This window comes from Achroia grisella, unplaced genomic scaffold, assembly GCF_030625045.1.
Source record: "Achroia grisella isolate CSIRO2021 unplaced genomic scaffold, CSIRO_AGI_Agris_v1 utg660, whole genome shotgun sequence".
Lineage (NCBI taxonomy): Eukaryota > Metazoa > Arthropoda > Insecta > Lepidoptera > Pyralidae > Achroia > Achroia grisella.
The window spans coordinates 4,310,647-4,338,302 of record NW_026712984.1 but is presented as its reverse complement, the minus strand read 5'-3'; the positions used below and the strand labels follow the sequence as shown (position 1 = coordinate 4,338,302).

The window sequence follows — 27,656 nt, the reverse complement described above, 5'->3', positions numbered from 1 at the left end:
GCCGCAACTGGGCTTTACGACTTTGCCGGACAAACACAGCGGCTAGTGCACACTTGCCGTAAATTACAAATATGCAGAGCTCCAAGCCGTCGTAATTTCGATTCCCGTTGAAATGGGACAAGAGTATTATGTAAAAAATATGTTGTAAAGGAAAATATTAACCCAAAAGGAAATGATAGTATTCATGACAGTAGACTCAAATTTCTTCAAGATATATGGTATTTTTTATTACCTATAGATATTACTGATAGGCCAGTGCAGCGCAGTCTTGCGTGGCGTATTTCGTGACTAGCTCAGTTTAGTTTGCGACTCTCTTGCAAACTAGTTTGTTCAGTTAGTTAGCTTCTCTATTATTTACTCAATCTCTAGAGATGTGTTTTAGCCCTCAAGTATGTGGTAGTATCTTGTTACTTATACATATGTACTTTTGTAGCAAGACTTCTATCTTAATATTTTGTTGTAACAACTTTACATTACCTGTAATTCACAATAAAGATATTTGAATTAGAATTATAATTATAATTTAATAGTATTTTAATTAGAGAACTAAAAAGATCGAGAACTTAGTCTTAGAGGGCGTTTTTCCGAACTCGATCGTTCACGAACAACAAGATGAGTGCCGTGGAAGAGAGCATAATAATAGATAAACATTATGAACAGTTACAAATCCACAACAGGAACATTGTACTTACAAGTATTTCATAACAACACCAACGATTTGTAATGCATTCCTAAGCATTAACTTATGCGCAAGGGTACCAACTGTTCGATAAACCTCGTAGAGAACAAATACGAAATTTTTTTTAACCTACGAAAATCGATCAAAGTACTATTATGTACTAGTTTAGGGAGACAAATTGCGCTACTGTATGAAATTTTTAAGATTTTATTTATTTCTTCGTAAGGGGCTAGGTATTTTAAGGTTGGCAACCCTGGGTATGTGTTTCTGGTAGTGTTGATTTTCTTTAATTGTAATAGCTTTCTTTATGGCAATAACCTTTCTAAAAAATGTCTACATCATAATATAAGGTAAAAATTGTACTAATAAAAGTTTAAATATAAATAAATAGACTATATGTATTGTTCTATTTAGATTTCATTCTACAATTTGTAAACGAATTAAATTTCTAATAATGATAATAATAGATAACACATATATTACTCTGTAAACTCCGTTTCCATTTTCTATTTAATAAAATGATAAGTAACAATCTTGAATAAAAACATACATAGTCCTAATACATATATTTGCGCTTCGCTTTAGTTAATATCAGAAAAAAATATAGTTGTCAGAGACTATAACAACAGTTTCATAGAATACACTTAGGGATATTTATTTTATTTATCAAAATAATATGTTTTCGGCTTAAATGACTAAGCTCGTAAGTTGTACATAGTTATTACATAGATATAGATATATTATTTAAATTTTCAGTATTGATGTTATATCCACAAAAATACAATTTTGTACGAATAAACAGAAAAAGAGTGCTGTTGTTTATAACATTCTTTTTTTCCCCACATTCGTCCATCTCCTTTTTAATGATGGAACAGGCAAATATCCTTAGACCGTACAGCTTTTATTGTAACATTCATGAAGCACTAATATCATTTTTTAGTTCTGTTTATCCTTTAAAGGATAGGCAAAGGGAACTGCGCCCATACAGCCATTGAATATGCTTAATATTATTTTAGTTTGAGTGCCGTCACGTAAAAACAAAATGACGACTAAATGAAACATCTATAGGTATTATATATCTATGTATAGTGTTATCTGTGCTTAGGTACATACATTGTGGTCCTGTTATTGTTGGGTCGTTGAATTTCAGGGTTTTTTTCAGTTACAAACACCCAAGAACAAGATAATGTTAAGAATTTATCTAAATACACTCACTTGCTCCAACGTTTATACTTCATTAGCTTATATATTTATTTATTAATCTTTAAACTACCTAATGAACTAGTATCGCATTACCAGCAGTCGATGGCCTTGCCTTTAGGTAATATAATTTTAAAGACCAAATTATTTAACATACTCATTATATTCAATTAAGAAAGCAACTTGAGTACTCTATGATTGAAGATACTCTATGTCTCTGCCAGCCATCTGAACACATTTTCTGTTCAACAGAAGTATTATAACATTTCTAAATATTCTTTCTAAATATACTAACCAGTTCGAATTTTAAATGTTTCGTTATTATTAATGAGAATACCTACTTTCTTAATATATACTCTTCACATCTGTGTTAAATTTTATAGCCGTCACAGATAACGAAGAAAATCGTACATTAAAGTACAGTTAGCAGATCTTAATTTAAATTCGAAGCAAGTTTCAATCGTAACCATATTTTACCTTTTCATCCTTATTGCCAATTTAAATAGCAATTTTGAATTATAAGTATTTGAGCCTCAAGTACGAAACGCGCCAAAATTAATTGGCTTAATTTCCCTCGTATATTTTTCTTTTTCAATTTCTCAATAAAGCACAGAACAAGTAACTATACTATTCGTATAAAGAAACGCACCTAGTACTTACATAACAATTTGAAAATAGAACGATTAGAAATAAATTATATTTTTATAACGTAACACGAAACATCTTTGAATTTTAATCTTTTTTTAGTCTATGCTACATGAATACTAAACGGGGTTACTTATATTCATAATAGTTTCATTGTGGCTGTTGCATCTGTGTCTTTCGACATTGGCAGAGCCATTTTATAATGCGCGCGTTTCTCTCCACCACACTAGGGGGCTCTGTGTTTCTGTAAATTTGTTTCTGTACGGCTGGCCCTTGTACCTGAAAAAAAAAATAGAATCATAAATATACGCCAAAGGTCATGTACAGGTTTAGCACACTGCCTTACTTGCGTTGGTCGCAACTCGATTCTCGCACGGCACAAACATTTGTATTCATGAATAAGATTATTTGCATTGACCTTTTCAGTGTATATTGTATGTATTTAGAAAACAGTATTCAGGTATATTTATGAGCTGTTAAGTAAGTAATATCCTAAGAGTTTAATATTTATTTTCCTGAAGGTCAATAGTACATCGAGCACAGATATAGTTATAGGCTACCCTTTATAAAAAAAAAGCAGACGAATTCGCGTATAAGAGCTGGTATGTTATATTTAGCGCATGGTTTTAAAGTTTGTATATTACTACTACATATATTTTAAATTATAGTTTGTTAGTTATTCTGATATATGAGCTATATTACTGTAATGTTCCATCAAAATGCATTCAGTAGTTTTTGCGTGAAAGATTAAAAAACATCCATCTATCCAGACTCACAAACTTCGCATATAATAGTAATAAGATATGTAATTGTTTTGTTTGTGTATTATTAACCTAACTTGTACTAATCGGCTAGACTGATTTGAATGAAATGTTGTGTGCATATTTCAATGTGTCTCTGAATAATTTGAGAAAAAAATTGTCTCAGACTTAATACTGAAAGTACTTAGGTAAAATAATTTGGTCCATCCATCCATCTATCCAGACTCACAAACTTTCACATTTATAATATTAGTAAAATATTACCGTGTAATATGTTACTAATATTAAGTAAGTAAAGTCCTCGAGTGGCGACCACGGACCGGAAGACGCAGCGTGGGAAAGCCTCCAGCAAGGTGGACCGACGATCAGGTCAAGATCGCTGGATGCGAACAGCACAGGACCGATCGTCGTGGAGATCTTTGGGGGAGGCCTATGTCCAGCAGTGGACGTCTTCCGGGCTGCGATGATGATGATGATGATGATTACCGTGTAATCCGCCGCTGCGGCCAACTGATTAGAGTCCACTGTGGACGCTGACGAGAAGAACACTGGACTCTCCGAGGCTGCGTCCCTCATGAGTGCGTCGTATTGTCTCGCGTCGAGTCCAAGACGTTCGAAGAAATGCTGCAGTCGCGTAGACTCCTCTGACGGACTGTCAGGAGAGTCCTCGCCTTCGCATGGAGCTGAAGCTGGACTACGACCGTCCGTTCTCCTGTATCTATAAGAGTTTGCCAACGTATTTCGCGTTATTTACGGTTTCTAATATCACAAATATTCTAAAACAATTTATTATAAGAAGCTATGGAGAGTCATGTACATATTGAATTTCATAGAGATAAGACGGTAGGGAAACAATTATAAATAAAATATTTGATGTTCATAAGCGGCTAAAATGGCCAACATTAATAAATGATTTTTGAATTTGAAATCTTCCATAGGTACTGAAAAAAAAATTTTGGGGGATAACAAGAACATTTTGATATCACTCTGATTACTCTCTGGGCCTCAGTGGTCTAGTGAATAACACATTGCTTTACTTCCGATGGTCGCGGGTTCGATTCATCGCACGGTACAAACATTTGTATGTTGTTGCATGAGTATATGCAATTATTTTGTATGTATACTAGCCTACTTATAGATATATATATTCTATCAGTAGTCTAGTACGCATAACACAAGCTCTGCTTTGCTTGGGAATAGATGGTGTTGTGTGTATTTTGCAGAGATATTAATATTATTACTACATGGGATGACATGAAACAAACCGTGTAGTTGTTCTATAGAAAAAACTACGAAAACAGGATAAAATTGGTGCAGATACCATATGCTGGACTGGGCAGACCCTTTCAAACTATTAAACTCTATTTTACAAAATTTGCAAGTTATTTTGTATTACCTACCCGCTTCGCACGGGTGTACATGTATTATACATATAAACATTCCTCTTAAATCACTCTCACTCACATCTATTGCTAAAACTGCATTAAAATCCGTTGCGTACTTTAAAAGATCTAAGCGAACCGGGAGCTGAAACGAATTCTTTTTATACTATGTAATAATATCTATAAAAATGTTGGGGCACTTGATACGACGACACGACGAACTAATTAACAATATTATTGAATGAAAAATAGATGGAAAGAGAGGAAGGGGAAGACCGAGACACAGCTACATCAAGCAAGTTAAAGAAAAAGTTGGAGTTGTGTCTTATCAACAGCTAAAAGGACTGATAGAAGATCGTGGAAGGTGGCGGGAGCTCCACCGACAAGAGCACAGCTCTTAAATTATGAATGAATGAATGAATATGAAGATTAAGTGTGATATGTAGCTGTATTATCGTACAAGCATATTGAAAAATGTATCAACAACAAAAATAAATAATAAAAAACATGTTGAAGAAGAAAGTATAATAAAACTCACCTATCAGAGATATCGGATTTAGAACGCAGTATGGGCCTGGGTCGTCGTTGTTTATAACGCAGGCAACGTTGCCTTTTGAACGTTCCCAGTGGTGACGTCACCTCTTCCGGTGGACATATTATCTGTATAAAATAAATATATAAATATTTTAAATATAATCATATTAGCTGACTAGGTTTAAATTATAGCCTATGTTATTCTGATGTATATCACAATACATCTTGGTAGTAAACCTTCGTCTTAAGACAAAGAGGACAAATCGGAAGCAAATGAAAGCTTTTTTTCTAATCATTTTATAAATCACAGAGTAATGAAGTAGCAATTGATAATAATAATAATAATAATAATAATAAAACTCTTTATTGTGCATAAAAGAAACAAATAATTACAAAAAGGAAATAAAAAAAAAGAAGGATATGCAAACAAAAGGCGGCCTTATCGCTTAAAGCAATCTCTTACAGACAACCTGGGAGATTGGGACCTGATTGATTTTGAAAGAAATAAACATGGTTTCCTTTTCATTTAAAACAATAAAATAAATTATAGATAAATTAAGGACCTCCTTTCTTGAAGTCGGCTAAAATGATTTTTGGAGGAAGGCAATGGGGCTGAGGCCTACCTGTGTAGTGTTGACGTATTCCTGGGTATCGTCTCCGCGCGGCCGCATGCGTACTTCCTGGTACTGCGGCTGCTTACTTATCAACTCCGTACTGGGCTCGTGGTATCTGTGATATAAATATATACCGTCTAAATATATCAAATAGAAATTATTTTGGAAATTTTAACCCTAATTTTAAATGATCTAAAGTTCTAAATGGAATGTAGTCAAACTTTTTAAAATCATTTCAGATAGTGGATATCAGATCGGTTGTACATTTGTTAAATTTTCAGTAGAGATGATGACAGCATATATAATAAACATGGTACTTTTTCCATTGGGCACTCTAGTCAAGAACCATGCTATATATATATCTATGTATAAGACATCCAGATTTAGTCCTTTTGATTCTTGCTAATAAAATAGACCTCTGTCTATTATATTATTGGGGCTCCATTATTTTAGTGTATCGAACCTTTTTCGAGAAGTCTTATTCTTAAAATTTAAGTATGTAGGTTCTTCTCTCATTATATCATCATCTGCTTATTTCTTATCCCATTTATTTGGGCTCGGCGTAATGTTTTTCTCTTCAATTCATAATAATAATAACGAGATGACTGCAAACAGGGATTCCAGTCGTCTTGTTATTTACTCCCTTTCTTACCATAGATTGATGGACTGTATGAAATATGATATATCTATCTTTCAACTCATTTTAGGTTTTCCTCTGGCTTTTCATATTACTACCCTTCCTTAAAATATTATGTTCATTCTCATTATATCGTCTCTCATACATATGTAACTTTTGTATATGTACTTTATTTATATATATACATATACTGTAAGGATCTAGTATAAATGACTTTGTTCTAATTTTCAAGATAATTATAATTTAGTTGACTATTTAATTGAACTGTAATTTTAATTGACTTATGTTTCATTACGGGAATCGGATTTTTAACGGGTTATTCAAGATTCGCAAATAAGCATCTCTTGTTTCAAGACTCAGTTGCTATAATCATAAAATATTGTAACTATATACGTCTTCAACATACCTGTTGTAATCTCTAGAGCTGTACTCCTTTCTGCCGACTGTGAGGCATTTCAAAGGTGCCTTGTATGTGCACTCGTAGTCTCCATAGTCGTACATAGGCGGCTCGTCCTGGAACTGAGGCGGCGGTGCGCTCGCCTTTGGAAAAACGCTCATATTTATATGTGTATAAGCCATATATTCGTGATACTCGTGAACGGCTGCTACATGAGGGGACTGGTCTGTTCGGGTTACGGCCACTGATTAGACTATTTCCTTTTGACAAAATTGCAATAGCATATCCTGGTGGTCACTCTATTCACCCTAATTTATAGTTCAAAAAGATTTGCTAAACTAACTCGAGAAGCATTGACTGATTTGAGAAATTCTTTCAGTTTGAAAGGTACATCATTCCATACTGATAGGCTTTACGTTATTAAAAAATTACGAAGTTATGAGCACTCGGGCAAAAGCCGAACCGGAAACGCAAAGCAAGATTGCAAAGCTTTGATGGTAGAAATAGGTGAGATTGTTGAACATGGTTGATATTTCTATTAAGTAAAAGCCTAAAATAATTGATATTCCTAATAGGTGGAAGCCTAAAATTTTTGATATTCCTGTTAGGTAGAACCCTAAAGTGATTGATATTCCTAAAAAATGGAAGCCTAAAATAATTGATATTGACGTTAGACAGTAGCCAAAAATGACTGATATGTCTGTTGGGTAAAAGCCAAAATGATTGATACTCCTGTTAGATAGAAGCCTAAAACGGGTGATATTGCGTGCGTAGCGGTTTCTATGTTGATTGTCGCATGCCTAATCCTTGTTGTTAATTAAATATAAGTAAATCAATATTTATTTAAAAGAGCAATACACAAGTTCTTGCTTATTCTTCTTGTGATGAATCTGCATTCCGTATAAGCGGTAGAATAAAAAAACTTGACTATTCAAAAGTGCTTATATTAAGTTTAATTGAATAAAGATTATTTCTATTTCTATTCCTAAAAGGTCGAAGCCTAAAATAATTGGTATTCACGTTAGGTAGTAGCCGAAAATGTTTAATATTCCTATTAGGTGGAAACCTAAAATGGTTTATTATTCTATTAGGTAAAGACTTCAAATAGTATAACAACGCACCTGGAAGTGTATGCCGACGGCGGGGTGCGCGGGGTAGGGCGGCGCGAGCGGGGGGGGCGGCGCGCCGTCCTGGAACTGCGGCGGCGCCGACACCACGCACTCCAGCTCCGCGCCGCCCGCCGCCCCCGCCGCCCCACCCGCCCCACCCGCCCCCGCACGCGCCCACTCCCCGCAGTACACGCCGTAGCGGCTGCAACCACAACAGTTTATTTTACTATTGACATGTTGTAATTTAAATATTGTAATGGATGAAAACTGTAGTTGTTACTCGACTTAGATGTTATTATTTTATTTAATTCATGGATTTATATTAATTTGTTTAATCCGCTTATGATACAAAGCAAGGGGCAAATGGAATAGATAAATGAATGAAAGGGTCGTCCTAACAGCGAGATAGGGCCCTACACCGACTACAGGATGGATCAACGTCGCCGGAGTCGCGGTAGAATGCTAAGGCGACCTCGCGACTTCGGCAATGACGCTCGTAGGTACACCATGTGTTTTTTTAGTGGGTAACAATCCCACAAACCCCCTCGTTATGCTATACTATAAATAATATAAGTAACGTAGTGGAGTAACTTGTAACAGTAAAACTCGCTATAAAGTTTAAACTTGTAGCAGCGTGGTGGGCCGGGTGAATGTGATTCATCTGATATGGTTGAGTGCAATGATGGCTCGCGCATCCGTCATACTCGTGAACGGATACTGCTTGTTATGTATAACGGTATAACTAGTTCAGTTCCTCACCTGGGCTGGTCGTGCTGCGTGGAGGAGCCCGAGTCGGTGCGCGGGGCTGCGCGTGCGGGCGGCGCGCTCCGCTGCGTGTAGTGTCGCTGGACCCGCCCGACTGGCCCCTGGACTGCTATATAACTAGTTCAGTTCCTCACCTGGGCTGGTCGTGCTGCGTGGAGGAGCCCGAGTCGGTGCGCGGGGCTGCGCGTGCGGGCGGCGCGCTCCGCTGCGTGTAGTGTCGCTGGACCCGCCCGACTGGCCCCTGGACTGCTATATAACTAGTTCAGTTCCTCACCTGGGCTGGTCGTGCTGCGTGGAGGAGCCCGAGTCGGTGCGCGGGGCTGCGCGTGCGGGCGGCGCGCTCCGCTGCGTGTAGTGTCGCTGGACCCGCCCGACTGGCCCCTGGACTGCTATATAACTAGTTCAGTTCCTCACCTGGGCTGGTCGTGCTGCGTGGAGGAGCCCGAGTCGGTGCGCGGGGCTGCGCGTGCGGGCGGCGCGCTCCGCTGCGTGTAGTGTCGCTGGACCCGCCCGACTGGCCCCTGGACTGCTATATAACTAGTTCAGTTCCTCACCTGGGCTGGTCGTGCTGCGTGGAGGAGCCCGAGTCGGTGCGCGGGGCTGCGCGTGCGGGCGGCGCGCTCCGCTGCGTGTAGTGTCGCTGGACCCGCCCGACTGGCCCCTGGACTGCTATATAACTAGTTCAGTTCCTCACCTGGGCTGGTCGTGCTGCGTGGAGGAGCCCGAGTCGGTGCGCGGGGCTGCGCGTGCGGGCGGCGCGCTCCGCTGCGTGTAGTGTCGCTGGACCCGCCCGACTGGCCCCTGGACTGCTATATAACTAGTTCAGTTCCTCACCTGGGCTGGTCGTGCTGCGTGGAGGAGCCCGAGTCGGTGCGCGGGGCTGCGCGTGCGGGCGGCGCGCTCCGCTGCGTGTAGTGTCGCTGGACCCGCCCGACTGGCCCCTGGACTGCTATATAACTAGTTCAGTTCCTCACCTGGGCTGGTCGTGCTGCGTGGAGGAGCCCGAGTCGGTGCGCGGGGCTGCGCGTGCGGGCGGCGCGCTCCGCTGCGTGTAGTGTCGCTGGACCCGCCCGACTGGCCCCTGGACTGCTATATAACTAGTTCAGTTCCTCACCTGGGCTGGTCGTGCTGCGTGGAGGAGCCCGAGTCGGTGCGCGGGGCTGCGCGTGCGGGCGGCGCGCTCCGCTGCGTGTAGTGTCGCTGGACCCGCCCGACTGGCCCCTGGACTGCTATATAACTAGTTCAGTTCCTCACCTGGGCTGGTCGTGCTGCGTGGAGGAGCCCGAGTCGGTGCGCGGGGCTGCGCGTGCGGGCGGCGCGCTCCGCTGCGTGTAGTGTCGCTGGACCCGCCCGACTGGCCCCTGGACTGCTATATAACTAGTTCAGTTCCTCACCTGGGCTGGTCGTGCTGCGTGGAGGAGCCCGAGTCGGTGCGCGGGGCTGCGCGTGCGGGCGGCGCGCTCCGCTGCGTGTAGTGTCGCTGGACCCGCCCGACTGGCCCCTGGACTGCTATATAACTAGTTCAGTTCCTCACCTGGGCTGGTCGTGCTGCGTGGAGGAGCCCGAGTCGGTGCGCGGGGCTGCGCGTGCGGGCGGCGCGCTCCGCTGCGTGTAGTGTCCGCTGGACCCGCCCGAGTCGCGGGCGAACGACGACCCGCACCGGCTATTATACAACATTAAACATATATACACACATATATTATACTAATATAAATACATATACAAATATACTAGCTGTGCCCGCGACTTTTCCGCAGTCTAAAAATATAGTTTCTCGCTTTAAAAATGAGGATATTCCATACAACCTTACATCTCTCCTTTCAATCTTTTTTAAATCATTAAAAAGTACCCTATATCCTTTCTCAGGGTTAAGAACTCTAGACTATCTGTGTACCAAATTTCATTTAAATGGCTTCAGTACTTTTGGCGTGTATAAGCGCGACAGATAGACAGAGTTACTTTCACATTTATAATATTACTACGGATACACATACACAACTTTTAACATTAAATAAGATATATTGTTTCCGGTGTTACCTGTTATACGAGTGATAATTGTCGTCCCCAGGCGACGGGTGTTCAGAGAAGGCCTCGCACGAGGACAATAAAGAGGAGTGGTTGGACCTGGTGCCCTTGGAGGAGCACGAGGCGGTCCGCTGGTGGCCCGAGTGCCGCCGGCGTCTCGGAGAACGACCCATGGAACCTATCATTTGAATCTCGCCCGTGTTCACGCTACAAGAAGAAAATGCCAACGGGAATACTTTGATAAACTTGTAACAATATAAGTTTGTAGATAAATCTATATATATAGATGGATGGAAAATTAACACAGCGCCATCTAGTCTCAAGGTAAGCAGAGCTTGTGTTATGGATACTATACTTAGATGTTTTTTAAAAATGTGTATTTTTTTATAAAAAAATCTACAATATACATGAAAATAACCTGTACATAAAATACAATCAATCATACTATGTTTCATTAACAATTTGCTAGTGATTTCTTCTTAAAACATATCATTTAAGTTTATTAAGTGAACAATTCAATATTTTAATATTAAAAAATAATATTATTATATATTACACATGGAGGTCATTAGAATTTTAAAAAGGCTAAGGTATATGGTTTATTAGGGTTACTTGAAAATACAATATTATGAGAACATACGGCCAGACTTATGTACTCACTGTTCAGGGTAACATCGCGTCTGTGTGTGTAGATCTGGCAATGACTTGTGACTGTTGATATTGCAGCTATCTTCCTCGCGCACGCTCGGTTGGGAGTGGGAGTTTGATCTGAAACAAAAATACAATTAACATTACTAATTGACGTTCATAAGCGACTAAAATGTTCTAAAATATTTGTCAATATTATATCTACATACTACTATATATATATATATATATATATTATTATATGTACGTACTAACATACATATAAAATAAAATAATAATATTGTCTTTGTGGTCAACACACTTACTACGACAATCTACCACGGTACCACCGGTACACCACTCCCTTGGAGCAGTAGTCCTCCCTCATGAAGGTGGATAGCATGTTGGTGGGGACTCGGGCCTCAAACTATAATTATTACTATACTAGCTGACCTGTGTGACTTCGTCTGCATCACACTTATCATTATATATCGCCCAATTTACATTCTTATATTCTGATGTGTAAGCTACGTTACTGTTAAGTTTCATCAAAATCCATTAAGTAGCTTTTGCGTGAAAGAGTAACAAACCTCCATACTACAAACTTTGGTATTTATAATAAAGACTATATAATAATTTACCTGGTATATCTAGGCGCGGAGTGAGCATACTGCGCTGGCGGGCTGATAGCACCAAGTTGCTCAGCAGGGGAGCCACCACCACTCAACACTGGTTCAGGCAACTCCATGTTTTGGGGACTCGAATGGGAACTCGCTGTATACCAAATAAATTTATATGTTATTTTTTTTACTTACTACTAACTGTAGAAGCAGGTTCCCCGTGTGAAATTATTATTCTGATGTATAATATACATTATTGTAACGTTTCATTAACATTGTTAGTTTTTGTGTAAAAAATTAACAAATATACATCCATTAATCCACGCTCATAAACTTCCGCGTTTATAATACTAGTAAGACTGTTATTATTAGATATTTTACAATATGATTGTATAAATTGTAAAAATAAGCACCAGGTTCTTTTCTTATATAAATGAATTTGCCGACAATCTGTCTATCCAACTGATAATAAGCTATAATGGTCGCATGTATACATGTTCTTCATAAACTTAAACGATTTTTCACAAAATCTACCTCGATATCTGTTCATACTTACGTATAGAATAAGCACTCTTGATAACAACTTCGCTTGGCCTCTGTCGAGGTATGATGAAGGACTCAGGAAAGAAGACCCGAGCGTCTCCGAAGCTTAACGGCCTGTTCATTTTATCTCTATGATCAGGGTCCGACTTATGCGCTTTAGAGCCGGACGTTCCCGAGGATGACGTGCCGGAAAACGTTCCCGAGTATGTTCCAGAGTTGTGTTGCGACCGGTGATGTTCCCGTTCCGGGTAAGAATCTTTAAGGCGTCTCGTGTCAGCATAGATTTTATGGGCTGGAAAAAATGAAGGAAATAATTTTGTAAGCATTTTTTTTAGTATATTATCAGTTTTTTTAGAAATTTTGGATATAGCTTAGTGCAGTGTTGGCAACAATGTTTAGGCGATCCCATTAAGCAGAACATCAAAAACCACAATAAAGTTTTAAAACCTATGGTGATGATGTCAAAACCCACTAAAATAATTTTACATAAAATAACTATTATATTGAGAATTTACTCTAGAATAGAGATATTTAAAGATATTTTAAGAAAGAAAAACATTTATTTATTTGACAGCCTGTGTGGTCTAGTGGCTTAGCACACCGCTTTACTACCCGATGGTCGTGGGTTCGATTCCTCGCACGAACACAAACATTTGTATTCATGAGTATGATTGTTTGTATCGGTCTGGGTGTTTTCTATGTATAATATGTATTTATTTACAAAAAAAATGTATCCATGTATTTATATCAGGTGTCTAGTACCCATAACACAAGCTCTGCTTAGCTTGGGACTAGATGGCGCTATGTCACCTATTATTAACAAGCATACATATAAACCATATATATACACACATATGCATGTATACATACACACAAAAATATACGACAATTTATTATCAAAATTGTTATATATGTTCATAATTTGTTTAACTTATATCAATTTTCGGTTGGGGGCCTGGTGATCTGTATTACAGGTTATGCCTATCTCAGACACCAGCTCCTCACAGCAAATCGATTAAAATAATAAATTTAAGTATTTTACTATAAAAAATACTACATGTATTGTTGCCATCATGTTTGTGAGGAGAAATAAATAAATCATATATTAACATATTGATTGACATATATAAATTTGCATTTTCAAAAAAAAAAAAATGTTTAAGAACACCGTTACTAATATATCCGTACTAAAAAATCCACTAACGACTAGAAACAAATTTTGCCCATCAAAGAGAAAAGGGAGTTGTTATGAAGTCGTGGTATTACGAAAAGCAGGGATGTCTACCGTACCTGCCAGACCTGCCTAAAGCCTAAAGCGATTTTTATTTCTTCGTACGAGCCTAAGTATGGTAGGCAACCCTGATGTAAAGTGATTACTTACAGACATAAGCAGGTGAGTAGACGTTCTCTCTACTATCGGCGTGTTCCAGCAGTCGTCGAAGCGTGTTCTGCAATCCTTCACCAGCGCTCACAGCCCGTCGCGTACTACTTATGCTCCTTGTGGTAGCGTCTGCAAATTAGTACATGTACATACACAAACTATATCTTATCATTACATAGTATAAAATAAAGTCGCTGTCTCTGTCTGTCCGTCCCTATGTATGCTTAAATCATTAAAACTACACAACGGATTTTGAAGCGGTTTTTTTAATAGATAGTGATTCAAGAGGAAGGTTTATATATATAATACATGTACACTCGTACGAAGTCGGGGCGAGTATCTAGTTAATATTATGAATGCGAAAGATTGGAGTATAGATGCATAGACGGATGGATGGAAGTTTGTTACTCTTTCACGCAAAGTTTCATCAAAATCCGTTTTGATGATCCGTTTTCCGTTTCCGTTACAGTAATATAATTTATACATCAAAAAATTTTATGTTATATTTTTTTTTCTTCAGTATACAGGTTCCATTGAGAAGAACTGGCAAGAAACTCAACTGAATTTCTTATATTTTAATAGCCAGTTTATTTATATTGTGTACGTATGTAGGTGTTTATGTCTAATATTAAATGAAAATACCGTGCAGGAACAACTATTGCTATGCACATTTGTCATTCAAGTAATCGTTTAATGAGTAATAGGTTTGGCTCAATAAATATAATTTAACCGATGTTTTGAATTTATTTAAAGGTACTTCCAGTAAATCAGTATCTTATTGTAATTTTTTATATCCGATCCCATAAAATTCTTTATTTTAGAACCTTTTTTTTAACAATATTGCCAAACTCACATGGATTACAGCAAGCATCATTGTTGAGAGTCCCCGAGCTGACCAGATGACAGCCGCCCGCGGCTATAGCCTGACCCAGTCCACTGCTCATCTGAAGACAAATCAAATATAATACATTATTGTTTATTATTTTTTATAGATCAAATGTAATATTTGACAGCCTTATTAGTTCAAATTAGTGCCAATTTACCTATAGTTTGTATTCATACACTTCTACAAAGATATAAGTGAATATGTTACAATTTAAAAGAGCAACACGAAAGTCTTTCTCGTTCTTCTTGTGACGGGACAGCTTTCCGAATGAGCGGTAGATAAAAAAAAACTTAACTATGAGTATTTAAAAATGCTTAAATTTAAATTTATTTGAATAAATTATTATTTATTCTACTGTAGCGGTTTGCCACTCGGTTTTACGCCCGATAGTAGCGACTTCGATTCTTGCATTCCAATATTTGTACGTGTGAAATATAGTACTTGTTTTCTATACCTACCCTCAAAGGCAATTCTTGCTTCCGATCCAACACAGTTTCAGACTTAACGTAAAAGGCTTTGGTCTCTGCTAGCAGCTCCACGGCGGACTTTCGTTTCTGCTGATGTTGAGGTGGAAGCGAGCGAGGTGCAGACATGCCGTCCTTCTTGCGAGGTAGCTTGAAGCTTGCGAACAGTGAATCGGCCAGGCGCCGTCTGCAATGATTAACATTTTTAACAGACTTCAAAGAAGGAGGAGGTTCTCGATTGGACTGTATTTCTTTTGTGTTTGATACTTCTGAACTTTCGACTGGGTGAATCCACACACACGCAAACACATAGTTTGGGTGTGTGTGTGCACACACTCGCGCATTAAATACATATTGATATATATTTTTAGCTATTATTATTGCAATTCCCTTTTGTCATATATTCTTCGACCTTTGACCAACCATACGTGTATGTAACAGTTACCTGGGTGGTGATTCAAAAGATCTGGAGAACGAAGCAGACGCGGCCGCCCCTTCAAATTTCTTGCGGACCTCTTCGACCTTCGACCAACCAGACTCGACGTTGAGCCGGCGGTTCAGCGGCAAGGTTTGTGACGCATGCTTGGCGAGTTCCTCCCTCGTCTTCTTCACTGACACTTCAGGGATGACGTCTCGGTGACGCACACCCCGGGCCTCGTGGCATCGTTCGATGAATTGTTGGCGCCGGAGCGATAGGGTTGCAGATGTTTGTCGACAATCGTCCTCGTCCAGGCACCTAGAATTTTAGTAATTGGAATTGCAAATAAGCTAACGTTCCACCTGCTTGTAAGCGGTAACCACGTAGACATCAAATGATCACAATCATGAGTTGCCATTCCGTCGTTGGAGGACTAAGATATCATGCCGTTTATCTTGTAATTTAATTGCCTAATCTCACCCTAAAATCGAAACAAAACCAAAAGCAATCATCTTGGCGGCTGACATATGAGACTAAAGTACATAGGTACAGACGATCTTTCATAAAGTCTACCTTGGCGATTATAGAAGTTGACGTCTATACATACTATCATGTTAAGTCTGTTTGATTGAATCGAAAAATTCGACTTGAATAATTCTTTTTAAGAAGACACCTTAATCCTCAGAATCCTAATCATAATCTTTATATTTTTAAAGCTGACGTGCATGCCTAATATAACCTGCTAATATACAGTAGGTTAATCGTCAGGTTGCTAGAATACAACTAACGTTTCAATGGACTTCGTTTGACGCATTGGATGGATACGTAAACCGGTAAGACTATTTGGAGATGGGTGACATAATCGGGCAACCGACTGTATATCAGCAGCCTAACTTGTGTCTTGTAAACAAATAAACTTACCTAGCGGGCTGCGCGAGGTGCGATCGACACGGTTGATAACAGGAGAGCGCTGCCATATCGGCGGTGCCGGGGGCTGGAGTCGTCGCCGACCCCGCTCATCATTCGATCACCACCAGCGCCGCTACACACTCCGGTTAGGCCATCCGAAACCAATCTGTAATAAGGAATATAATATTAATACAATATTAAAAAACAATTCCCAAATATAGCACTAGTTTAGTTTAGCTAAGTTTATTTTAAGCCCAAAGGCCTTAAATCCAGTGCCCCAGGGGTTGTTGCCTCTGAGTTGATGCTGAGGCAAAGGAGCTAGCTCTGAGGCCCCAACCTGTGCTCTGAGTACCCCAAGTAATGTGGATTAATGAACACATTGCTAGCAATGTACTATATAAGGTTGACCTCCACGTGGTTCCCTTGGAAACCATCATTATAAGTTCACGATGGGCTAAATGCCGTGAGAACCTCATGCTTATCTTATCGTCTTTCACTGGTGCCCCGCCAGCGTAAACCATTAGCGCAGGCGGGAGCACCATTCCATTATCACGAATTAAAAAAACTGCCTTAGGATGTCCAGCAGTAGACTGCAGTAGGTTAATAATCATGATGAATATAATTAAAGGGTATATGATGATGCTTGCTGCATTCATTCTTATTTAAACCACATTGTTCACCTTCCAGCAATTATTTCCGATACGATATTGAAACCTTCAAGAAAAGAGCTAACAACCATGTGGTATTTGAAAATAGTGAGAGTAGAGTTTTTTGAGTTTTTTTGGGCTTTTTTTGAATAGTCATAACAATTTGTTTTTTAACTACCACTCGTTCGGAAAGCTGTCTCAAAAGAATGTGTTGCTCTTTTAAATAATCCTTGTAAGTTTACATTTACAAGTCGATGTAAATATAATCATGCAATAAGATTAAATCAGTCGTAGTGATAAGAGCAGACCAGTCCCTACAAGCAGCACTCGTTCACGAGTATGATGATGTGTGTAATAAGACCTACATTATGAAGATACAAATTTTGACACCGACTTGTTTCTCATCCGGTGCCTGGCAGTTATACAATATCAACATGCTTCCGTACACTTTCGCTCAGTGTTGTAATGTTTACAAAAAAATATTATGAGTCTTGAAGTTTATGGCAAAACAATGAGTAGATCATAGATAATTATGTTTATGGGAACCTACATATACACTATTTACTTTTTCTTACATGAATAGAATGGTAAAGAAGGTTCTGATAAACCAGAACTCAAGTGCAAACACAAAGATTTAAGAAGATAAAAAATAATAATCTAATATTACCCACTGGGGGAAAGGGGATTGTTAGTAATGTGGACTGATGATCTTATTGCTAGCAATATACCATGTCAGGTTGACCTCCACGCAGTTCCCCCTGGAAACCATCGTGATAAATTCTTGTCATAATGTGCTAACTGACCTGACCGAATGTTCATCTTATCATCCTTTGATACATAGAAAACATCCAGACAGTCACAAACAATCATACTTATGAATACAAATGTTTGCACCGTGCGAGGAATCGAACCTGCGACCATTTGAAGTAAAGCGACGTGCTAAACCGTTAAACCACCGAAACCGTCATATAATGTGGTATACTCGCATATCTACACCTTGGTTATGAGGCCGTTTCACTCTGGTATATAGAGAAGTTGGTAGATACGCATAAAATTCACTAATTAAGTACGCACTAATTATATTCATTATTATTTTATGACTGGCAAACAAGCTAACGACCCACATGTGGCAACCATCGTCCATAAATATGAACAGTTCCATTTTTTAATTTGCCGATTTAGTTTAAATGTAATTGGAACCTATGTATTACAATAATAATGTTTAATTAGGGAAAGAGGAGGGGATTGTGGACTAATTGCATATAATGTACCAAGTCATGTTCTAAATCTTCCTGAAAAAAAGATTCAAATGTCTAATAAAACACTTTCTCTGTAAAAATGCTTATTGTAAAATTGAAGGGTTTGTAAATTATAATAATGTTTTTGTAGAAAAATATTTAAATCGACAGCGCTGACAATATTATCTGATTGCACTAAGAATGAATGCGTAGCGATTTCTATGTTGATTATGGCATTCCTCTTACTTGTTATTGTGTAATTACAATTACAATATATTAAAAATTACATTTATACAAAAGACCAACAAACAAGATTCTTGCTCATGCCTCTTGCGATGAATCTGCGTTCCGAATGAGTGGTAGAATAAATAAATAAATATGACTATGCAAAAGTTTATTTGAATAAAAATTATTTCTATTTCTATTGTGGACTGCATTAAAGTCACATAATTGCATACAATCAGATATCAAGTCAGGTTATAAAGAAAAACGCTAGGAGCACTTTCATTTTCCCGCGTCTAGACTTTCTAGACTTCTCTATGCACATACACTAACAGTAACAAGGCTATGATTGCACACATCGTACGTGTATTCGGTTATCTTAAACTAGACAAATCAAAATTAACAAATATGTTGAAATTTCGTCCTTGATCGTTATTATAAATAAATAACCCTGGATAATTAACACAGCGCCATCTAGTCCCACGGTAAGCAGAGCTTGTGTTATGGGTACCTACTTGATAACTGACATAAATACTTAGTTTTTTTTTTATAAATACATACATCATATACAACCTAAAACAATTTTTATTCATGATTGCTTGTGTGCTATGTGTATTATGTATGTATTTACAAAAAAGAAACTTAAATATTGAATCAGTTGCTTAGTACTCAAGCTCTGCTTAACTTGAGACTAGATGGCGCTGTGTGAATTGTCGCGAAATATTATCATTATTTACTCAATTTAATAACCACTTATTACATTACAATTTCAATTACAATTCACACAATAATAGCTCATTCATCATACGTAGAATGTCATAACATAATAGTTAATTATATCTGATACCCAGTGTAAGCATTAACACTGATAATAGAGTATATACTGTATTAAGTTACGATTGCAAGTTAATGGGTATTTGAATTTTGTACAATTGTATTTTTCCAAGCCACGCATTAATGTCAAAAAAGGAATATTAAAATTTTACCAGATATATAGAAAAAAATAATAGCAATCTGCACTCTTTCTCTATTTTTTTTTATTAAAGTGTCACGGCTCTGGATACAAGTCCTTTCTAGCCGAAAATAAAGTTTTACAATATAAACACTAATTTTAACGTTAATTATCAATTCTCTTCAACCTACATGATTAAAGAGAATTGATAGTAATATGGACTGATGACCCCATTGCTAACACTGTACCCTGTCCGGTTGACCTGCCTGCTGTTCCCTCTGGAAACCATCGTGATAAATCGTTGGTGAATTAGTCTGACTTCATGCTCATCCTATCATCCTACCCTGGTGTCCGACCAGCGTAAACCGTTAGCGCAGACGGGTGCACAATTCCATTATCATTACTAAAAAACAAGTGGAAGGGGGTAGGGGGATTATTAGTAACGTGAACAAATAACCATATCATGATCATACATACAAGGCGACGCGACGCCTTGATAAACATTTATTTCATTTTCGGGCACCGCGCCCCGTTCACCTCATGAACGTTATGGATATAAGGGGCCACTTCATTAAAATCGGTTCATTGGTGTGATTTAAATTCAAATAATAAATAAATAACCCTAGACAATTAACAGCGCCATCTAGTCCCACGGTAAGCAGAGCTTGTGTTATGGGCACTAGACAACTGATATAAATACATAGATTTTTTTTGTAAATACATACATAATATGCATATAAAACACCCAGACCGATACAAACAATCATACTCAAGGATACAAATTTTTGTACCTTGCAAGGAATCGAACCTGCGAACGGTGTGCTAACCCGCTAGACAACCGAGGACGTCATAACAATAATCTTTGTATACTATTTACCCCCTTATAACAATAATCTTTGTATCCATTAATCACGTGAGACTTATTTTATGCCAATCAAAAACAATCTGCAACCTTTCTGTTTAGACATTTCTATCATGGTCCTTAATTTCAGAATAAAATAAGATCATGCTTTATACCTTTATTTAAAGACAATATTCTAAAAATTTTAAGATTCTCTGTAGGTACTAAAAATACACGTGATGTGGACGGTCCTTAAATGTCTTCTTTATCTTACTGGACCATTCGTCCGTAGTTTGTACATGACGTGAGTCCATCTTGGTTATCATTTCCATGATTTATTGTACTGAATGATTTATATGCAATTAGTGATAATGTGAATACTACTAATAATTTCCCAACATGCATTATAATATGCATGTTAATTTGTTATCTCTTCGCCAGTAGATAATGTATCGTATTTATAACGTACTAATTCATCATCTGCTTCTTCCTTATTCCATTTATTTGGGGTCGGCGTAATATGTTTTTCGCTTCCATTCCATTATGTTTGCATGTGTTTTAGCACACCGCTTTGCTTCCGATGGTCATGGGTTCGATTCCTCGGTACCGCTAGACCACGGGCGTCCTATCTTAGTGAAAGTGAGTTAGGACCTGACCTGACTGTAGGTTTAAGGGACCCCTTTGCCGACGTATGTCCACACTCCCCTACACCACTCGTGTTTCTCTCCCTGTCCAGATAAATCTGGTAGGAGCCTGCTAGTGCAGCTTTAGATACACGTTCTAGTATGGAACTTACTGCAGTTCTAGACAGGCCGAGATCTTTTAAAAGATTGTAGAGAGATTTTTCTGGTATACCTCTAGCTCCCACTTCGACTGCATTGGAATTTATATTTTTTGCCACAAAATCACATTATGGGATTACCTAGCAATGGTATTTCCGATATGATATTGAAACCTTGAAGGAAAGAGCTTATACCTTATTAAAAGGCCGACAAGGCACTTGCAATTCTCCTGGTGTTGCGTATGCTCATCAGGTAATCACTTACCATCAGGTGAGCAATACAGTTTCCCTGTTCGCAGTCATCGCGTTATTTCCATTCTTACCATTTCATCTTTCACACAGTCCATCCATCTCTTTGTCGGCCTTCCTCTGCCCTTATAACCATCCACATTCATATGTTCTTCCTTTCTTAAAATATTATCCTCATTCCTACGCATTACATGTTCATACCATGATAGTCGTTATAACGTACTAATTAAACATCATTATTTAGGGTGGGAGGGGATTGTTGAATGGTTTAAGAACTCCTTTGCTAGCAATGTACCATGTCAGGTTGACCTCCACGCGGTTCCTCCTGGTAACCATCTAGTATAGAGTATGGTATATATAAGGAATTTAAGTTGATATAAGAACTCTACTTTTCAAAGTCGGTTGGAATACTGCATTATATATATCATTACTGCAGTATACAAATTCAAATTAAAAAATCATTTATCCATGTAGGACATTTTAGTCGCATATGAACGTCAAATTTTTTAGATTATAATTTTTTCCCTACCGTCCAGTTCAGTATACAGATCCAATTGAGAAGAACTGGCAAGAAACTCAATTGAGATTCTTAAATACACATTAAAATTACAGCTTGCTAACATTAACGAGATCTTACGGTAATGCTCGTATATACAAATAAACAAAATTGGAGTGTCTATTTGTAATTTAAAATTAACAGCTTTTCACTAAATGTATAAGTACATACGAAACGTATATAAAAAAAAATATATATTTCTGTCTGTCTCATTGTTCTTGCTAATCTCTAAAACGGCTTGACCGCTTTTGTTGGGGTTATAAGGAGTAACTTAACCTACTTTTTTATTAATTATATTTATTTAAAAATAAAGTTAAATTGTACGCGGACGTAGCCGTAAGTAACAGTTAGTAATAAAATGAAGTAGCCGTGAAATTAATGTAAATAATAATTTGTTTATGAACTTAATAACGTTTCATGTGTAAAATTGTAACATCTTACATTAACAGGAAATAGTTGTTATTTTATAAAATTAACATTAACCACTTATTAAATAGGACGGAAAATATAAACTACTCTGTAAAATTCACTTTTATATCCAATGTCTTGGATTGATTTGTCGGGTTTAAGCATTTTTTCTATATACTAACATACACAAAAATGCATGTTTCTGACATATATTGTTTTTATTAAATTTTGTTTTTTGTCTCAGAACAATTCACACAGCGCCATCTAGACCCAAATTAAGGTAGCTAAAGCTTATGTTATAGATAACTGAAAAAAATATATAGATATTTTTTTTTTGTAAATACCCACATAATATATATAGAAAACACCCAGACCGATACAAACAACCATACTCATGAATAAAAATGTTTGTAACTTGCGAGGAATCGAACCCGCGACCATCAGAAGTAAGGCGTTGTGCTAAACCGCTGGACCACCGAGGCCGTCAATGGAACAGATATTTTAAATTTATTTAAAGGTAATTCCAGTGTATCCTTCGGTATATTGTTGAAAATTTCTATACCTATTATCAAAAACGACCAATTGACTTTTTCTATACGATACTCAGGAACAGCAAGTTATTTTTTAATCTACTATTGATGTTATGAATATGGAGAGTTTCTCTAGAAGACTACGATAGACAAAGATAATCTAAAACAGCAATAGTTCATTAAGATTTTAAACCGCATGTAATGACTAAGAAACAAATCTTCTCCAAATAACAAATTGGACTCGTCAAACTATTTTATAATACAATGAATCCACAGATCAAGACAAGATATTTAGAGGTTTATAAATCTAAAAATAGTGTTTCACTCTCACAAGATCGTAAAAGTCGTGACGGAGTGAGCAATAGAGAGGGAACAACACCAACTAACGGGCAGAGAGCCGATGTTGATAAATGAATGGACATAGATCGATATCAATGGGAAGGCGTGAGTTTGGGTTTGGTGTAAATATTAGGCGGCAGCGGGTTTGAAAGGCTTACGAAAAATCATCAACGAAGTACCGCAACAACAAAGTGAATTTTCGTAAATATTTATAAAAGATTAGGTGTATATTGTAGAACTACTATTTATGTAAATTCACTGCGCAACGTCTGCTCAGTCAATTTTTGTAAACATTTACAAAAGACTAGCTGTGACTAGAGCGGGTACACACCGTCTATTTTAATGAAAATCTGAATAGTAGTGATAAATGTGTATATTTCCCAAAAGGGCTCACAACGAAGAAATAACAACAACATATAAATAAGTCAAAAGTGACATATAAAAAAACAGTTATCAAAAATATAATGTTTATTAAAAGAATGGTAGACAAGATGCCAGCAATACTAGCTATATAATGTGGTATTACTATTTATGAACATTGACTGCTTAACGTCTGCATAGTCATATTTCATAAATATTTATAAAAGATTAGCTGCATATTGTAAAACTATTATTTAAGAAATACTAGCTGTATATTGTGGTACTACTACGCACCTCCTAACTTTTTCCTACCCAATTCGACTATCTAGATCATTTGAGAGGAGCTACGAAGATGCGTCTCTTACCAGTACATTTTTTTTAATTAGTTTCAATATTATAAATAGTAGTTTAACATGCCTAAAATAGCAAATATCCGTTGCTTGAACAACTATTACAGAGTAATAAACTCTATTATTTTTAAACGTATCTGGAAATATAGATCCATTTGTGAACACCGCTATATTCTATGACACAGACCATATAATAATCTAAGTTCCCGTTGTGCCCCACGCGTGGGAGTGGGTCGCGGCTCTACTGATGTACAGACATTGGTTACACATGCCCACAATAATGTGATACTCTGAGTATTATATTTACATTTTGTTAATATATTCCTGTCAGACTCTGTTATTATCTCTTATACAAACTGATAATAAATAAGACAAAGGAAATATTGAAGTAAGTTAAGACAATAAGCAAGTACAAAATATCTTATTAATATTATAAACGCGAAAGTTTGTGAGTATGGATGGATGTTTGTTACTCTTTCAAGCAAAAACTACTGAACGGATTTTGATGAAACTTTACAGTGATATAGCTTATACATCAGAATAAAATATCATTACATAGTATAAAATAAAGTCGCTGTCGCTGTCTGTCCCTACGTATGCTTAAATCTTTTAAACTACGCAACGGATTTTGAAGCAGATTTTTTTACTAGATAGAGTAATCCAAGAGGAAGGTACATGTACACCCGGGCGAAGCAGGGGCGAGTAGCTAGTAGGCTATAAATTTCACGCGTGTGAAACCGCGGGCACAGCTAGTTTGAAATATTTGTAAAGAGTTGATCTCGAACGGTAGCAAATTTTCGGAGAAAATAAAATAGAAAATGAAAATATTTTACCTTCCAAAAATTGTCTCCCTATGTTTACTTGTATAAAAAAACGTGTAAATTTTTGTATGAAGAGATCGAAATTTACTTTCAGAATTTCTCTTCGTTACTTTATTTCTAGGTTAGTAATTTTGTATATTCTCTACTACTCTATATATGTTTTTTATAATACAAAGTATTCAGACTGCATTAAAATATATACCTTAATACCATAACAAAATGGAATCCAAAGCTCAACGGATGTCAGATAAGTATATTATCGCCATTTACTGTATGTGTTAATTAAGTAGCTACCTCATTTCCTCCTAACTATTCTATTTCGAAAGGCATAAAGCTCAGAATCGAATGAAAGTAGCAGATTATACTCAAGAGACCAAGGTATATAATTGATTTTTAAGGGATCCGTTTCAAGGAAGAGAACAATTCTAAATGAAAACTTAACGAGCATCAATAATCATAAATTAAGACTAATTTGGTCACGTTTCGTTCTAAGAGTTCTAACAGTCTTTTTATAGTAGAGTTCATAGTTGTATTCACGTGTTAATGAAGCGTTAGCAAAATATGTCTGAATGCATATACTCAAAAAATTGATAATCATATTAATTTTTCTTTGTACATCATTATCATTACGTAGTATAAAACAAAGGCGCTGTCGCTGTCTGTCCCTATGTGTGCTTAAATCTTTAAAACTACGCAACGGATTTTTAAGCGATTTTTTAATAGATAGAGTGATTCAGGAGGAAGGTTTATATGTATAATACACACAATAATAGTACACCCGTGCAAAGCCGGGGTGGGTAGCTAGTATAATAATAAAATCGTAAAATCGCGATGCAACGAGAACTGTTTGTTTTCCTACTTATGTTTTAAAATGTCAGTAACTGTTTGAAGGATTATGATGTAATTTTTACAAAATATTAGAGATTTTTTTAACCGAAATTAGACTATGTGGTTAATTTATATGCGGTCGACGTGGGAGCTAGAGGTATACCAGTGAAATCTATCTACATATTTCTAAAATATCTTGGCCTGTTTAGCACTATAGTTCACACAATCAGTTGGAGTCCATCGTGACAAATTCACCAATGTCAAATGGTTGAATGGAAGAGACGAAAATATTACGCCGACCCGAAATAAATGGGATAAGGAAGAAGCAGATGATGATGTTTTCCAGGTGGAAAGGCCTGGAGGTCAACATGACAATGTATAATGGGATCAATAGTCCATATTACCACAGATAATATAATATTACATACAGATACCCCATCCCATACAAGAAAATGGTTCCTTCCTAACTCGGGCTATTCTTCGGGCTATTTTATTTCGCCGCCGTAGGCGCTAGATGTCGCTATATCTGAAGCAGTTTGGATTACTAGTGGGTGATTAGTAATAAAGCATGAAAATAGATGGCAGAGAATTCGGTCTACATGACATCTGTTTTGCAAAGATACGTACATAATAGATATATAACTGTATCGAACTCCTGATTGGGTACAATCGAAAATTCAATGTAGGTATAATATTGTTCGCTGACAGTCTATAGACACGGCTAATGTACCTATGTATCTATGTACTATGTTACAGTTACTTTTTTACATGCCTACTTTTTTCTCCCGACGAAGATATGTCGTAACGCGTCTGCACTAAAATCGGGCTATCGGTTAAGGAGCAATAGCTCCTTAACGAATAGCCCGATTTTAATACGGTTTTTTTTATTTAAATTGTTATGTGATAGTGATAGATTTTAGCTATAATCAATTGATGTGCATATGGGTACCTCATATAATTTTCGGTGTATAATTATTTTTCAATATGTAGTTAATTATGGTAAACTGGCAATTTGTAAAACTGAAAACCATCAATCTGTTATATGTAGGTTCTTTCAGGGATACTACATCGGTGCTAATGACATGTAGGTACTTATTTTGATATCTACAAACTACGCCTTTACTGCTAGTTTTTTGGTATTTATGTAAGTTGTTATTCAGTTGAAATTAAGCTGCGAAATTACAGGATATTTGGACATAACATCTATGTTCTCCGGAATGATAACGTATGCGGGATATAGCGGGCACGACATGATGACGTAATGCTGTTTAATAATATATGTGTATGTATGTACGTCGGATAGCGTCGTGGTTGGATGGATCGTCAGCTTATTTACCATTTCAGTTAATAATAGTAGGTAGTAACTTTTGACAATATGGATGAGGGAGGGTAACGGTGATGATGATGAGATCAATAATGACTGTTGACGATAGTGACGATGGTATTTATTTATGACCACCATAAAATTCATCATTGGCAGTATTCTCAACATTATCATCATTGTTCATCATGATGATTGAGATCAAATTAATTAATTGATTAAAAAAGTAGCAAGTATTAGGTAGGTACTAAGTCCTTATATGACTTAAATACAAGGTTCTGGGATGCTGTGATATACTACAGTCTCTAGATTTTGTTTCTTATTAGTATTCCACGACCAAAGTCTATAGACAGAGAAATATAGATTTACACAAAGTTTCTTGATGTAAATGGGAATTATTATACACATTGCATTAAAAAATATATATGATTACCATCTAATACAAAATCATTATGTAGTAAATAATTCCTGATATTTTAAATCGAATGAGGTGAAACTAACATTGCATGAACACAACACTTGAAGATCATAACATTTTTATTTCAGGTAATAAAACACTTTTAAATAATTTATTAATCGCAGAATAAACAATTGTTAATAATTTACAATAATATTTC

At 37.1% G+C, this 27,656-nt stretch overlaps 1 protein-coding gene across 1 annotated transcript in view; it reads right to left on the bottom strand.

Moving 5' to 3' along the window:
* Positions 1-1,691: 1,691 nt before the first annotated feature.
* LOC131849784 (uncharacterized) overlaps positions 1,692-27,656 on the bottom strand; it is an 87,785-nt gene continuing 61,820 nt past the window's right edge. Inside the window, exons 2-17 of the mRNA XM_059199903.1 lie at positions 16,609-16,762; positions 15,715-16,005; positions 15,264-15,456; positions 14,773-14,863; positions 13,920-14,048; positions 12,552-12,830; positions 12,017-12,149; positions 11,409-11,516; positions 10,761-10,955; positions 10,258-10,386; positions 7,971-8,160; positions 6,859-6,992; positions 5,825-5,930; positions 5,206-5,327; positions 3,772-4,003; positions 1,692-2,803 (exon numbers count right to left, since the gene is read on the bottom strand). Of these exons, the coding sequence (XP_059055886.1) occupies positions 2,675-2,803; positions 3,772-4,003; positions 5,206-5,327; positions 5,825-5,930; positions 6,859-6,992; positions 7,971-8,160; positions 10,258-10,386; positions 10,761-10,955; positions 11,409-11,516; positions 12,017-12,149; positions 12,552-12,830; positions 13,920-14,048; positions 14,773-14,863; positions 15,264-15,456; positions 15,715-16,005; positions 16,609-16,664 (2,517 nt within the window). The 5' untranslated portion in view covers positions 16,665-16,762 and the 3' untranslated portion in view covers positions 1,692-2,674. The remainder of the gene's footprint in view (positions 2,804-3,771; positions 4,004-5,205; positions 5,328-5,824; positions 5,931-6,858; positions 6,993-7,970; positions 8,161-10,257; positions 10,387-10,760; positions 10,956-11,408; positions 11,517-12,016; positions 12,150-12,551; positions 12,831-13,919; positions 14,049-14,772; positions 14,864-15,263; positions 15,457-15,714; positions 16,006-16,608; positions 16,763-27,656) is intronic.